Source organism: Lingula anatina, chromosome 2, assembly GCF_051362555.1.
Source record: "Lingula anatina isolate TDL-2025a chromosome 2, LinAna3.0, whole genome shotgun sequence".
Lineage (NCBI taxonomy): Eukaryota > Metazoa > Brachiopoda > Lingulata > Lingulida > Lingulidae > Lingula > Lingula anatina.
The window spans coordinates 42,588,539-42,604,549 of NC_141768.1; the positions used below are offsets into that span (position 1 = coordinate 42,588,539).

Consider the following 16,011-nt stretch of genomic DNA (forward strand, 5'->3'; position numbering starts at 1 on the left):
TAAGTTTTTGTTTTTCAAAGGACTGAAAAGAATGTTACATCAAGAAATATTCTCCTACGTCCTTTATAGATGATCAAGCTTCTGTATAACATTGTTTTATGAAATTCCAGCCACCATTTGGCCAGTTTACCATGGAAGGTGTTGGAATGGGCTCAGCAACTTCATTCTTTGAAATTTTGAGCAACGGGCAACTGCGCAACCGTGCTGACCTTCGAACTAGCCCTCAGAGAGAATACACATTCAATGTCCAGGCCAAGGATAGGGGGCAACCACCCAAGACAGCCTCAGGCGTCATCTATATCACAGTGCTGAGAAACCTTAAAATGCCTATAATGTCAAGTACCAGTAATACTACTACTATTCTTGAGACTCAAACTCCAGGTGTTCCTATATTTAGAGTCTTGGCAACAGATGAAGACAACAATCCTCCAAATAACCAACTGACGTATAATATTTCGAGGGTGCTTGAGGGACCAGTGCAGACATATTTTGGCATTCAACCTAATGGTGATATTTATGTGAAGCAACCACTGACATCTGAACCAACTAATTTGCCTCAGTACAGGGTAAGCTGTAAATAATTGTGAATTATAAAATATCATCAATCAACATAAAAAATACTATTTTGTTTTTTATTCTTGAATCAGATCCACAACAGACATTTTAATTAATCTTATTTGCCTGTTAGTGTAGTTTCATTCTATTTTTATTACCAGTAACTTAAACCAAAAATAAAAACGTATTAACAGCTAAACTATCCACTTGTGCTGGTTTTAAAATTGGTGCAGTCACACCCAAAAATAACACCTAACACAATTCTGTATAGCATAACCCATTGCGATGCTGTCACACCTAACACAATTCTGTATAGCATAACCCATTGTGATGTTGTCTCACCTAACACAATAATTCATTGCAGTTCCATGTGCTGGCCACTGATGGAGGCAGTCCTCCAAAGGAAGCTCCTGTGCCAACGACAATGATCATCAACGTTATTCACAACCTGTACCCTCCAGAGTTCCTCAACAATACTGTGGAAGTCAACATCCAACAGACAGCTAGAGTGGGAACGATAATTGCCAGAGTTTTTGCCAGAGACAGGGACAGTTATCGACCATTTAATACTGTAGAGTATGACATTAATGGTGATGATACTGCACCTTTGTTCTTCTCTGTGAACCAGCAGGGTCTGGTCACTCTGTCATCCACATTGGATACTGCCACTGCTGATAAGAAAACATACTATGTAAGTTTCATCAAGATTTGTCATGTGAATTTATTTTCCTCCCTCTTTGCCATTATTTGTCCAACAAACAGCCCTCATAGTATCATTGTAACATATTTAATCCTATAATGACATGGATGAAAATTATAATCTTCTGAAATCTAAGGCAGTATCTTTATGTTTAATTCAGATGGACTTATATTGGTCATATTCAATTGCTCCAGAAACATATTTGAATTAGACAATGAGGATTTTTTTTTGTCTTATCAGATACGCGTGCGTGCAAGAGACGGCGGACAACCACGTAAAGAAGACACCATGCAAATCATCGTGCATGTGAGTCGCAATCTAAATGCCCCAATCTTCACAAGGCGCAGTTATCCTGGAAAGATTAAGGAGACTATGGGCGTGGGACAGTTTATTTTAACGGTTTCAGCCTCTGACCAAGACTCTGGTCCCCCTGAGAATACCATCACCTATTCCACCAACAGCGATACTTTTGCTGTGAATGCTGATACTGGAATTGTCACATTAAAGAAATCTGTGTTGGGATCTACACAAACCTCCTACACAGTGAGTATATTGGAGTTGTCATTCCTTGCTCTGAATAATATCCAACATCAGCATCACATCTAACACAATATAAAATTCTAGTTGCATGCAAGTCTGTGATTGGCTTTGCTGTTGTCACATGTTATATGTCACATGACCAAGCTTGAGAAAGTGAATATACAAGTAGTTCATTGTTTTAGATAATAGGTACACAAGTAGATTGAACACATAACAATGCATATTGTGCTCCATAGAGTATCACATCTGACATGATATCAATACCACACAACATACACAAATCTTAATAGGCCACTTCAAAAACCTCTATTACCGAAAGTACATTTTTTACCTTGTACAATACTATGTTAACATAGGTTGCACCTACCTGCACCTACCAACCAACGCAAAAGCTCATTTTTATTAAATTTTTCATGAAAACTCCAAATCCCTATGATGCATGCTACCAGTATTTGTTCCTGTATTTCAGTTTAATGTTATTGCTACGGACCAAGGCGACCCACCCAGGAGCTCCAGTCCATCTCAAGTATCAATTACCGTTGTACGAAATGCAGCGCCACGGTTCATAGGCGAGCCGTATTCTACCAATATAAGCCAGTACACAGAAACCAATGTGGCCATTTTCACAATGAATGCAAGGGATCCTAACAATGACCCCATAGCAAGAGAGTTCTATCAGCTTACATATACAATAATCGGAGATGATGGCGCTCCTGCCTACTTTGACATTGGTACCAATGGTGTTGTCACTGTAAAGGGAGATTTGACGGAGGATGATGCTGTGACCTATCAGGTAACTATAACTGTAGCTACTTTGTGTTATCTTTTACATTATATTTATTAAGTGAAAACATTAGTACTACATACAGCAATATATTTCTAGTTGGTTAATACAGCAAAATGTAACACTGACAGCAGTAGCGTGGCCATTCTTACTCTTTGCTCTATTACTAAGGCAAGACCAACTGAAAGTATATGATCTTATTTTCAAATGGAAATTCCAGATTGTCAAAAACAAAAATGTCCTCATTCCAACGCCTGCCAGTTAGGTGCACAATATATCATGTTTGACACGTTTCACAAAGAATTGTTACAAACAACAACTATGTCTCCCTTTTTCTCCACAGCTGCGTGCCAGAGTCTGTGACGGAGGAACTCCAAATTTGTGTGATACATCTGTCCTGAAAATTAACGTCATACGAAATGAGAATGCTCCCATTTTCCCAGCCAGCTATCAGCGCTTTTCTGTCAACATTTCCGAGATCCATGATGTTGGAAGAGTGGTTACCCAAGTCCTAGCTGAGGATGAGGATGGAAGGGTAGGGTTTTCTCATTATATCAGACTAGTCAATGAGAAATTTTTATGTAAAATATATGGGGGTTAACATTTAAAGATTAAAATTTCATTTATACTTTAGGGTTGTAGTTTTGTAGTCCCATATGTTTCTTTGAATACAGTTATTGCTCTCAGCTCTCATTTGGAAAAAAGTGAAATTCATTTCATACCTGAAAATACACAGGCAAATTATTTTTGGCTGTTAAATATTCATTAAATCATATATTCACAATAACAATTATTGAAGGAAGATAATACTTGGCATAAGATGCAATGATTCACTGTGTTTAGCTAAGACAGTATTAAGTTCCCTTGTCGTTGCAGCCTCCTCAAAATGAAGTGGTGTACACGCTTGCTGGAGATTCCTTGGCAAGGCAGTACTTTGCTATACGCCCAAGCTTACAATCCAACTTTGGAGAGGTGTTTTTGAGGAATTATTTGACTCAGGACCTGGATCGTAACACTGAATATACTGTGAGTCTCAACCAATGCTGATATAGCATACTCTACACAGTTCTATTGATTGTAGACTTAACCTTCTTCTGCATTTTTGTAACATTTTTCAAATTGATTCAATTTATGCTGCAGACGACTCTGTCAGGTTCAGACCTTATACTTGTTTCTTTTGTTGTTGCTATTATTATACTAATAAAATTGTCAGAATAGACGCTTTTTCTTAACTTAAAGTAAAAACAAAAGTGTCCAAAAAATTTTAATGTAGATGAAAGATGATACAGAGGAAAAACCACTAATCTGCACCTGCCATCTATTATGTTAAATATTTACGTTGTATTATTATTTTTTTCAACAGCTGACTATAACAGCCCAGGACAAAGGTACCCCACCACGTGATGCGTCGAATTATGCCTTGATTACTGTCTACGTCAGTCGCAACAATTTTGCCCCAAGGTTCATTCAGCAGCCGTATGTGGCCAATGTCAACATCACTGATGGGGCAGGCAGTTATGTGTACAGAGTTTCTGTAGAAGATAGAGATGATAGTGTAAGCACTGAAGCATTCTGAATCTGTGTGTATGCTGTTATGTATGTGGGACATTGGTTCAAACAGTTGTTATTGACATAAATGTGTCATTAATGCAATTTAAAAATTATCTGAAATTTTGAGCAATGATGTATCTGGCATTATAATGTACAGAATTAGTCAGAATAAGTAAAGTGGCTCCATAATTATGCCTTCTTACTCATTTCATAACCTACATAAATATTCCATTTATATGTTTATTAATAAGTAGTTTTGATCTGATCCATGTTTATTAATGAGTATCTGATTGAGAATCTGATTGATCCATGATTATGAATTGATGAACTTGAACTTGTAGGCTCCGTTCAACCAATGGACCCTGCACATTATTGGTGATGAGGAAGCATCAGCATTCTTCAACATTTCTCAAGATGGAGTTATCCGCCTGAGACAAAACCTTCCATCGTCTGTCAGGGACTTCTACATGGTACGTGCCGATATAATTTTAAATTGTGCTTTGAAATGGTGTATGCTAAAAAGTATTATGAGGGAATGTATACAAAATTGTACAGTTATAATGAATGTATAAAAATTCATTAACTTATGTAAGAAGTGTGTATAAGCATACAAAGGCCATCCTCTCTCTCTCTCTCTCTCTCTCTCTCTCTCTCTCTCTCTCTCTCTCTCTCTCTCTCTCTCTCTCTCTCTCTCTCTCTCTCTCTCTCTGTTTGCATATGATAATTGGAAATTATATAGTTATATACACAATATTATGTGATGATAGTTTTGAATTATAACAAACTTATATTAGGGTTTTAGCTAATTATCATATTTCGGTGTTCTAGGTCCGTGTTGAAGCAAGAGATGGTGGACGGCCCTCAAGATTTGCTACAGCTACTGTCAAAGTGAACATCAATAGTAACTTTGTCACACCTTCCTTCAACCACTCACGGGACATCTACGCCAATGTCAGAAATAACCAGCCTCTGTACCAGCCATTCCTGCAGCTGTTTGCCACTGATAATGACATCAGGGTATGTAGTGTGACATTATGATAATGGTTTCTACAGAAACTGCTTTACAAATATAAGCAAATAAAATGTTGAGCTTATTTTTATGTAGAAAAGCAGCTTATGATTACAAAATTTGTCTATCCCTTACGAGAAAGTCCTATGGGATCCTAAAGATTTTTTCATTAGGGATGTTTATTTCTTGGCATGGTGACTTTGTAGCATTTTTTAATTTGTAAGAAAAAAATCAATGTCTAGTTGTAAAACTCTCAAATGCGAATAATAGATATATAGATGGTTTAGACATTTCAGAAGTAGTTTTTGTGCCATCATCTTCTCTTTCCTGTTTGATTTTTTATTTATTTTACCATGTGTTTCTAGCTCCAGGACCGCACTCTTGTCTATAGCATTGAAGGAGAGGGACAGGCGGAGGAATACTTTGGTATAGATCAACAAAACGGAAAGATCTATCTACTGAAAACTTTATTGGGCACAACAATCAATAACTTTAAGGTAAAACATCACCCATAGGCATTTATGTCAGTGGCAACATGCTAACAATATGTCTAGATCTCTTTGTTTGCCCAAATTGTAAAGACCATTTAAAATTGAATATTGAGATGGATATTGACAATATTGTTATTTTTTCCACATGACACACCCACATTGAATGAGGTATTAAAATGGCATGCTGTATTTACAAACTAACAGAAAAATATGCTTGTGTTGCTTTTATCACATTAATTGTCTGTAAATTTATTAATTTTTTTATTGCACTGTTACATTTGTGGGACAGAGGGCAGTGCTGTTTTATTACCATTTTTTTTAAAAAGTTTGAGATATAATAATTGCTGAATTTTTGACATGACAGCTCCAAATAGACAAATTAAGTGAACACTTTCTCATACTGTAAATCTATGAATATATGAAGTTTATTTTTTTTTCCAGCTGATTGTGAAGGCTACTGACCAGGGAACACTGCCACGATCTGTGACCACCAATGTGTACATCAATGTGCTCAGGGACTCAGGACTGCTAGGTTTCAATGAAACTATTCGCTCAGTTACCATACCAGAGACGCTGCCAGTGGATGAAAATGTGATCAGACTTCAGGCGTCACCTGGTGTGAGTAGACACAAGCTAAGACCTGGATATTGTCTTTCTTGACACTAATTATAACTGCACTCTAGCTACTGAAATGTACTAGACCTGGGGCATCTCTTGGAGATGACTCGTAACAGCATCATACCGGTTGCTATGACAAAAGTTGCACCAACATAACAGAAGTTTTTTTAAAATAAATTGTTATATTTGTCACCATGATTGCTTATATATGACCCAAAACAACACAGTATCATCACCTTTTATACAATTGTTGCTTTCATTTCTTATAGCAAATAATGTAGAAAGAAAACTTTTTTCATATGGCAAAAATAAGGCATTACACCAAATAGTATGTCCAAATAAAATTATAAACATTCTGTCAACTTTTCAGCCTCGCATAACATATCATCTGACAGGATATGATTCAGGGCCCAAGTTTTTCAAAGTTGATTCTGTGACAGGACAGATCAAAGTGAGATCAAGCCTGGAGAGAGATTTGGCAAAACAAGAGCAATATACTGTAAGTGACAAGCAGTGATAGAGAAAGCATACTGTTTTAACAGTGTTTCAAGTTGTTGTATGGTTTCTTTTCATTGAAATAAACATAATTTTATGTGGAGACTTTGGATCGCATGAAGTAATTGATTAGCTATTATCACTGTAATTGTTGCCCCACATTACTGCTTTATACTGATTATATAATTGGTAAAATTATAGTGTAAACCTTAAGGTAAACTGACATTCATCTTTTTACTGCCTCATCTACTATACGGAAATTAAATATCACTTCCTGAAGTGGAAAAATGTGCAGAAAGCAGAAAAAGTTACATACATAACCATTCTCCAAGAAAATAGTAGATATATAGAACTCACTGTCTTGTTCTTATTTCAGCTTATCGTGGAGGCAAGGAAGTCATTTGAGGTTAACATTCAGACGGCAACAACCACAGTTCTGGTCAACGTGATCAGGAACGAGAATCCTCCATTGTTCAACCCAAGATACTACCAAAAGAATGTCACTGATACATTTGCACTTGGAGGACTTGTGGTACAAGTGATTGCTTCTGACAGAGATGGAGTAAGTTGTGAATATAATAGGGATTTTTTATGATAAGCAGGAGAAAGGATGTATCTGCAACAGTTACAATTAACATTAACATTGCCAGTATAGTGGTACTGTTGTATACAGTTGTACTTGTCACATACAATTACAATCTTAGGTGTCTTGTGAAATAGTGAAAAAAATTTAAACTGAGAAACAAGACACTTATAATCAAAAGTTTCATTTTTTCCCATCCCTTATTGTCAAAATGTAATTTGAGATATAACAAAAAAATTACAGAAATTTTTTGGGGTTGCTCTAAAAATCTGTCTTCAGTGTGAATACTTATGTTTGTTGACCACTAGGTGGATCTTTGATCAGCAGTTGTACGAACCAAGTCACCATCTTCCCCGTCATGCTTTATTGTTTTGCTCTCCTTTTTTTCATTTTAATATATTCCTTTGTTTTTCATTTTTAGCACTCTCACCTATGGTGTCCATATTTTTTGCACCTCTCTCCTAGTTTACCATCAATTTTGGATGATAAAAATTAAAACTTTGTTAGAAAATGTTCAAAGCACATTCAGATGAAACTATATGATTCTGCTTCATGGTGATATGCTTTGAGACACAAGTTGGTAATTGATGGAAAGCCACACATTGATGAAAACTTTAATTTTTTCACTGCAGGATAAAATCACTTATGAGATTCCCAATACTGTCAGTAACAGACTTGGAAGCAATTACTTCTATGTCCATCCAGATGATGGAATTATTTATTTGAAGCAAGGATTTCCACGACAAGGAACAATGAACATTACAGTAAGTTCTCACCAAGAGATAAAACGTTCATAATAATTTCTTAAATTTGAATAGATAGACTTGTATTGAAATATATATTCATGTTGTCGGATGATTTTTTAATGTATTTTTGCTCATTTATTTGTATTTTATTAGTAGATTTCTGTTTTTTTTTGTGAAAATTATGAAATATAAGAAATTAAAGCTATCTGCCATGCTTTTTCCATGAGATGTGAAAAACTGGACTAGATATGATGTATTTGATGAATAGGTGACAGTCGTGACTGCTCGGTTCTAAAACTTGGACATTATTTTTTTTTTTCAACTTTTCTATTTGAGAAATTAAGCCTTAATTATGAAGCTTAACATTGGTATGCCTTCAACAACACTATAAGCACTCATATTTGTACCAAACATTTTGCTTTTCTTCTTCAGTTCAGCGTGTTGGCTTATGACAAGGGTGGCAAGAATGACACGGCTATTGTGAGGGTCTACGTCATCCCCGACCCCACGTCCCCAGTATTCCTGAACACCCCATACACCCTGAATATCTCAGAGACAGTGTTACCAGGGGTGGTCATATATCGCAGAGTCAGGGCTGCCCTCACTTCGGTAAGTAAAATATGTAGTATTTTTTAGAACTAAAAATACTTATTTCGTATCGTCAAGTTGGGATGATGGAAAATACAGCTTCATTAGAGAATCATTAGCGGCACGTAGATGAAACTACTCTGCTTTGTAGTTTATTTTAAAGGTAATTTCTGCAAGTAGTCAAATTAAGAAATAGTTATATTGAACTACAGTGCTATTCAAAGTCAGTATTGAACTTGAAGTCAGTTTAATAACTATAATATCACTTTGATACTCTTTTGTTTCAGGGCACCTTGCGGTATGAACTGGCTCCCTCTGGTATTGCACCAGTTTTCTTTAACATCAATAGAACCACTGGTGATATCAATATAAGATATGACCTCAGGGCTGATAGACAACTCATCTATAGAGTAAGTGTAATGTGGTTTTGTGAGCCATTGTCAGGATCACAGTTTTCAAAATATTATTATCATAAATCTGAAAAGGAAAATAGTAACTTCTGATATCTTTTTGGAAACAATTAGTAGAAAATGCCAAAAAATTAAGGTGTGTCATGAACCTCTTATTTTTTAAAAAAAATTTTGTCTCTGATTTGATGAATTCAAAACTGATACATTATCATTCTAGCTGAAAATCCGTGCCTTTGATGTGAACAGTCCGGAGCGTGAGAGTTATGAAGATATGATCATCTATGTGCAGAGGAATGTCAACCCTCCTGTGGTGTATGTGCCAGACAGAGCATACATAAGTCTTACAGTCAATGAAAGTCTGCCTGTGGGGTCCCAAGTCTTCCAGATCTTTGCTAATGATTCAGATGGGGTAGGTGTTTTTAATTTTAAAGAAGGTGACATATGATTATTTTGATTCCCAAAATTATGTTGTGTTTGAGCTTTTCAGTATTAAGCATAAAGTTCAGCTTTGCCATAATTGTCTTGCTTCTCATTTTGATATTTGTGCTGTTAGTCATGGGTTTGAATGATATGCTTTACACACAGCATCATAATACATGTAGTAGCAAATGTTAATGTGTATCAAAGTTGTATACAATATTATCAGTCATGCTGGTTTTCAATTTTGAATGAGAAGAATCAATCAGTAAATGCTTCTGTTGTATTTTTCAGGACAATCTGATCTATGAGTATTTTGCCAATACTCTGAGTAGTGCCAGGCAATGGTGGTACCTCAACCCATCCACTGGCACGATTACCCTTGCTAGGCCTCTCTCTGATTCTAATGTTCGCCAGTACAGAGTAAGTTTATTCTGAGGCCACATTCAACCTGAGTTGGCCAAGTCATTTCCCAAAAGATAAGAACATATAAAGCTTTTAAAAACAACAGTAGCCATAAATTTACTTTACCTAAACTGAAAACTTTGTTTGTGTCCTCATTTATACCATATTGCCTTTTAAAATAACCATGTTTCTAAAACATCAATAACATCAGATACGGTTTTCTTCACAGGACTGGATAGCACTGTATGAGGCCAATCATAATTCCATGTTTTATTTCCAGCTTTACATCATAGTGAAGGATGATGTTATCCCACATGAAGTCCAGAGAATGAGCAGTATCATCAACGTCGACATCAGGGTGTTGAAGAATGTGTTCCCACCAACATTTGGAAACGACACCTTCTCTGTGACCATCAATGAATCCTGGCCTATTGGATCCACTGTGATGATTATGCAGGCTATTGACTCAGACACAGAGGTAAACTAGCTCCTACAGGGATTTATTACATATCTAGTCTCTGCTTCTTAGGGAGTTAGTGGACTTGTAAGCCCAAGGGAATATATTTGTCAGTGATATTACTGTGGCATGCAGTATTTACTACTTGGAATATTTAGGAGGTTTAGAAAAGTACAACTGTAACCATGGGCTATATTGGAAACAATTTAAAAGCATGCAGTGTTCTTCAAATGCATGTATAGTATTTGCTGCATATGGCAACTACATGAAGACAGTATTCGAGTTACTTTTTGATAAGTTGTCCTTCAAACATTTAAATCATGTGAAAAAATATATTCCACTAGTTGCCAAACAGCTCTTTTAATAATGCTTGCCATTACTTTTTCAAATTACAGGAGATATACCGCACAGTGACATATAATATTGTCGATGATGGCAGACGTCCCAAATTGTTTGATATCAACCAGTACACAGGGGTCATCAGGGTCAGCAACAACCTGACTCTGGATGATAATGAATACTACACTGTAAGTATGAGGCTTTTTTTAACTGTTTTGAATATTATGTATTAAGTTACAATTGAGATTCTACACCAAATTCAGTGAAAATGTTCCAGTCTCTAACTGAGTTAAAACAACTTACACTGATCAGAATATGAAAGTTAAAAATACACAGATTTAAGTACCTATGTGGAATATGTGGCTGTATTACTATATAATCAAACAATTTCATATAACTTGTTATGCATCTATTTCCATATTATTATCAGTCTTGTTTCAACATGTAATGTAAATATATTTCAGTTAAGTATATTAGCCTCAGATGCAGGCACCCCAGCCAAGACCACCAATGCTGTGGTTAATGTGCGAGTTCTACGCAACTTATACAGACCAGAATTCAATCCAGCTATATATACTGAGACCATAAGAGAGTATATAACTTTGGGTGAACCGTTCCTTTATCTCAACACAACAGATCTGGATTATAGGGTAAGCTAGACACAATGGCACATCTAGCACACCCAATTAAGGTGCCAGAACACCTAACACAATAGCAGATCTTACATACTGTCACACCTAACACATTTACCAAGATGAGCATATCACTTTCCAGGCAAAACATATTGTTTTTTAATTCCTGAAGACAAAGTTACACCTATACTGCTTAATCCAGATTGTTTTATTGTCCACTTCCTCAGCCATTCCTAGAAAATCTGGACATCTTAATCATTGAAGTCTTTTGCTCTAAGTTTGATGCAATACTTACTTAGGTGAATGCAGCTATTTTTACATTAATTTATTAGCATTGGCAAGACTTTTTCAGTAGGTAAGAAAACTATACTCCTAGTTTTGCAAACAGGGTGACTGCAAAAGTGGACATTACGGACAACAGGTTTTCGGATTTTTTTGCAACAAACTTGACAATGAGAATACTTATCACCACATAAACATTTTGAGAATGTCTGATAGACAGTGAAATTTCATGCTGAGAAGAATAATTAGAAAACTACCATTAGGGCCATCTGGTTGTTTCTGTACTAAGTAGAACTGCAGGCCAGTTGTTTTGTTTTTCTTTTTACAGATACCATACAACAGGGTGTATTGCAGGTTTGCACCAGGCACAAGTGCTAAAGTGCGTGAATTTTTCAACATAAATGAGAGGGACTGCTCTATATATGTGCACAAGGACCTACGAGCTGATTCTGCAAGGACCAGGAATATCAACGTAATGCAATAAAACAAAAAGCTTGAACTAGAAAATTGGTTTAATTCTAGTTTCAGTGTATGAATTGTGCAATATGAAAAAAATTATCACTACAGATTTTGATTTTGGAAAAGGCAACTTGTTGCTCAGATAAAAGAAATATTTATTTCTGTCTACACCTTTTCCCTCTGTAAAACATTTCAACTGTGACAGCATGATTTTTTTGTAGAAAAGATTAGCTGTAGCACCATAGCTTAGCTCTAGAAGTGAATTGGCAGTAATGAAAGCTATTAAACATCTAAAAGAGAGAAAATATTTTAGAGTATAAACCATTTGTGTTTTATAAGCAGTCATTTTGCGTTGCTTTTCCTTCATCTTTTGTATAACTAATCTAATGCTTTTCTTTTGGCTTATGTTATATGGGCAGAGCAACCTGTTTATATCTGTTGCTCAAAAATAATTTATATTCTAATGTGATTTTCTGCTTTCTTCCCTCAGTTTTTCATACAAGCCTACGATGGGGGCAACCCAGCACTCTACTCTCTGATCAATGCCCGTGTGAATGTTTTGATAGAGAGGAACAACCACTGCCCACAGTTCAATCCCAATGGTTACACCACTGGAGCAAACCAGACTGCTTCCAATGGCAGTGCTGTGTATGTGCTGCAGGCTCTTGACAGAGATACTCGCGTAAGTTTAAGAACAATATCTGGATGTGCATAATAGGATTTAACTTATTTAGGTTATGCCGTGCACAGGAGACCTTTATTTTGGCAAAAAATAGAACGGATTTTCCTAGAAATTTTGGTAACTTCTTCTAAATCACCAAGGTATACCCTATCCAAAACTGTGGAGAAATTTGCAATCTTTTTATCCCTTTTTTTTAGTTTAGACTTCCAAACGATAACTCAAATTTTGACACCTATAAGAAAACCAAACCAAGTTTTAATACTGTATATAGCGTATAGGCATACTGTAAAAATGTGGATTAAATACTGTTTCAGTACTTGTTAATGACACCATGACCTTTTTCCTTCCAGTCTCCTTTCAATACTCTCAGCTATGAGATAATTGGGGATGGGAGAGCACCAGCATTCTTCCACATCAACCCTCTGTCTGGTAGAATCTTCCTCAAAGAGAGTTTGCTGCCTGACACAGCCGAGACATACTCAGTAAGTGGTCTCTAAGAGTAGTGTTTTCAGGAAACCAAACAGGTGTTTGTGTCATTGTCCATGTTAGGTTGATAAATTAGAAACCAATGTATGTGTACACAGTGTAAACTTCGTGTGCAAGTGATGGTGATTTCAGGTAACTATAAAATTACTGTATTTATTTATGATATTATTTTATGTACAGATGTTAAGCAGTCCATTCACCCATAGTGATTTTCAGTATAAAAAGGGGGTAGCCATGGAGTAATGGTTAGCCATGGACTAAACAAGCATGTAATGAAAAAAGATTTACTTAGTACATTTCTTATAATTGAATATATAACTCATGATTACATCCTGTAGGTTCGTGTGGTGGCTAAAGATGGAGCAGTTCCACCTTGCTCGGCCACCACAGTGGTCAGTGTTAGGGTCAGCAGGAATGACCACGCCCCAGTCTTTGTGGGTTCCCGTTCACTAAACATTACCATACTGGAGACACACAACAGACAGACGCCTATCAATGGAGTGCCTATTACAGCCAATGATATAGACTCTCAGGTAACTACTGTAATTTGGGATATGGATGAATAAATAGGTTCTTAGGATTGTTGTATATATGTATAACTCTGTGTTTGCAGGTAAATTCAGATTTATTTTTTCATGAGGTCACAAGTGTTACCTTAAGTGCTTTCCTCTTGTTACAGATATAATATTTACTTTGCTATTTAAATGTTTAATTAATGCATGCAGTCTCAACAAACACATTAATCAACCTGTAACAGTCACACCTAACACAATGTCATATTGACATAAAGGTCATATTCTCTTTCATTTTGTTTTTGTCTGTTTCAGACACCATGGAATGAAGTATACTATGAACTGAGATATCCTGATGCTAATCTGAACTACTTCAGTATGCCAAGCCAGCTAGGATACATCTATGTTTATAGGGACTTGATGACAACAGACATAGAGCAGTTCAGGGTGAGTCAATTAATAAGTTATATATTAATGTGTAATGTTATAATGTAAGAAGATGGTACAAATTTGATGTAGACCATAAACGAAGTCTGCTAGTTCAGTTCAAACTGTTGAAGTTCTTTTACCAAAAGTAGTATGTCAGTTCACTATTTTTGTTAAATTGTGTGAGGGGCGATGTGTTAAGGAAAATGTTCGAATTAAAGCAAGGTTGTCTTATTATTCATTTGTCAAATTTTACAATTTTAGTTCACTCTTTGTTGTTACATTCTCATCTTGATCTAAATACATGTTACAATGCAGTTCCAAGTTTATGCCAAAGATGGAGGTAATCCTGCCAAGTACAGCGAGTTTCCAGTGCAGGTGACAGTGAACGTGATCAGAAACAAGCACACCCCATACTTTCTACAACAGCCATATGTGGCCAATGTCACAGAAAATGTCACGGTCAACACCAGAGTTATCAGAATCGTGGCTATAGACAGGGACTCCAGTGTAAGTACAGACCGTGGCAATCGTTATACTAAATTTCAGTCAACATAGAAATTGCTACTGACAACATCTCTTGTTGTGTTTGCTCCTAAAACGCTCAGTAGTTTTCTATGGCATTTTTATAATATGCTCATTTTAAAAACTGTTTAAAAAGTATGTCATGAAATCATTTTGGCATTAAAGAATTATCCATTAAAAACTTGATTGATTTCATAATTCAGACATTTTCTTAGAGTCACATTTTTAAATGTGAAAACACACTTAAACCCCTTAACCATTGTCACAGATACATGTAGTCAAAGCATATATCATTTATTGCATTTACATTTCAGGCATACCCATTCGGCCAGCTGAGGTACACAATAAGTGGAGATGAGGTTGCAGCCAGTTACTTCTCCATTGATAATAATGGATGGATAACAGTTAAAAACAACCTGAGACTGGACAGTACCAAGGCTTACCAAGTAAGAACTGGGAAAGAGTTTTCAAAATGATGCTTTTCTTCTTGCAAAAATTTTGAACACTACTTGCAGCTGAGGTAAAAAAAAAAATGGTCAAAGACTTTTTTGTCATGCTCTGTATCAAATTGCTGATGGTCTTGAAAGTTTTACATGCAACTAACAATAATAATGATTATTATTATCAATCCAAAACTTTTTCACAATATTTGAAAATTGGGTACAGAACTTATGGAAAGTAATAATACAATATGTGAATGTTATTGATACTTTTTTCTCTCCAGTTCCAAGTGTATGTGTGTGACGGTGGTATTCCTCCCAAGTGTAACAACACCCTAGTCAGGATAAATGTGGGTCGAAACTTCAACCCACCAGAGTTAAGACCATGCGACAGTAGTGGCTTCTCCTTCTCTGTGAAAGAGATTGTCACCGTTGGGGCACCTGTTGGAAGAATTTGCTATTATGATGCAGACAGCCAGGTGAGGAATTTTTATGCTCTTCATGTTAACATTGCACTACAGAAACCTGATTGACAGATTAACTGCACTTTTTGCGAGACATCTTTCACAAACATAAGTAAAGCCTCTTTTTTTCATACGCAAAAAATGTTTTATTCAAGGTTTAGAGTACTTTGGGGTTAGAATTTCTATTAAGTCTTATATGTTTTTCTCTTTTTAGCCCCCTAACAATGAAGTGAAGTTCCAAGTAATTGGAGGTAACAGCCAGTATTGTTTCCTGGTTAGAGAAGACAGTGGTGTCATCTTTTTAAATACTTCACTACTCCAGGAGGCCTGCAACAGAGATGTGTACATTGTGAGTTATGGTTTCTCTGAAAATGTATTTCTACTGCTTTATTACATGTAATTTCTTCCACTGGTA

At 36.0% G+C, this 16,011-nt stretch overlaps 1 protein-coding gene across 5 annotated transcripts in view; it reads left to right on the forward strand.

Moving 5' to 3' along the window:
* Nucleotides 1-16,011, forward strand: part of LOC106157571 (uncharacterized) — a 112,566-nt gene that overhangs the window by 33,869 nt on the left and 62,686 nt on the right. For all 5 annotated transcript variants that reach the window (XM_087003717.1, XM_087003715.1, XM_087003718.1 and 2 more), the window contains exons 42-71: nt 111-566; nt 920-1,246; nt 1,496-1,798; nt 2,265-2,588; nt 2,923-3,114; nt 3,456-3,605; nt 3,943-4,134; nt 4,472-4,600; nt 4,959-5,147; nt 5,505-5,636; nt 6,072-6,248; nt 6,619-6,747; nt 7,120-7,305; nt 7,959-8,090; nt 8,505-8,681; nt 8,948-9,070; nt 9,288-9,479; nt 9,782-9,910; nt 10,173-10,370; nt 10,745-10,876; nt 11,153-11,338; nt 11,931-12,074; nt 12,552-12,743; nt 13,094-13,225; nt 13,568-13,762; nt 14,057-14,188; nt 14,486-14,677; nt 15,007-15,138; nt 15,417-15,611; nt 15,811-15,945. In XM_087003717.1, the coding sequence (XP_086859843.1) occupies nt 111-566; nt 920-1,246; nt 1,496-1,798; nt 2,265-2,588; nt 2,923-3,114; nt 3,456-3,605; nt 3,943-4,134; nt 4,472-4,600; nt 4,959-5,147; nt 5,505-5,636; nt 6,072-6,248; nt 6,619-6,747; nt 7,120-7,305; nt 7,959-8,090; nt 8,505-8,681; nt 8,948-9,070; nt 9,288-9,479; nt 9,782-9,910; nt 10,173-10,370; nt 10,745-10,876; nt 11,153-11,338; nt 11,931-12,074; nt 12,552-12,743; nt 13,094-13,225; nt 13,568-13,762; nt 14,057-14,188; nt 14,486-14,677; nt 15,007-15,138; nt 15,417-15,611; nt 15,811-15,945 (5,604 nt within the window). The remainder of the gene's footprint in view (nt 1-110; nt 567-919; nt 1,247-1,495; nt 1,799-2,264; nt 2,589-2,922; nt 3,115-3,455; nt 3,606-3,942; nt 4,135-4,471; nt 4,601-4,958; nt 5,148-5,504; nt 5,637-6,071; nt 6,249-6,618; nt 6,748-7,119; nt 7,306-7,958; nt 8,091-8,504; nt 8,682-8,947; nt 9,071-9,287; nt 9,480-9,781; nt 9,911-10,172; nt 10,371-10,744; nt 10,877-11,152; nt 11,339-11,930; nt 12,075-12,551; nt 12,744-13,093; nt 13,226-13,567; nt 13,763-14,056; nt 14,189-14,485; nt 14,678-15,006; nt 15,139-15,416; nt 15,612-15,810; nt 15,946-16,011) is intronic.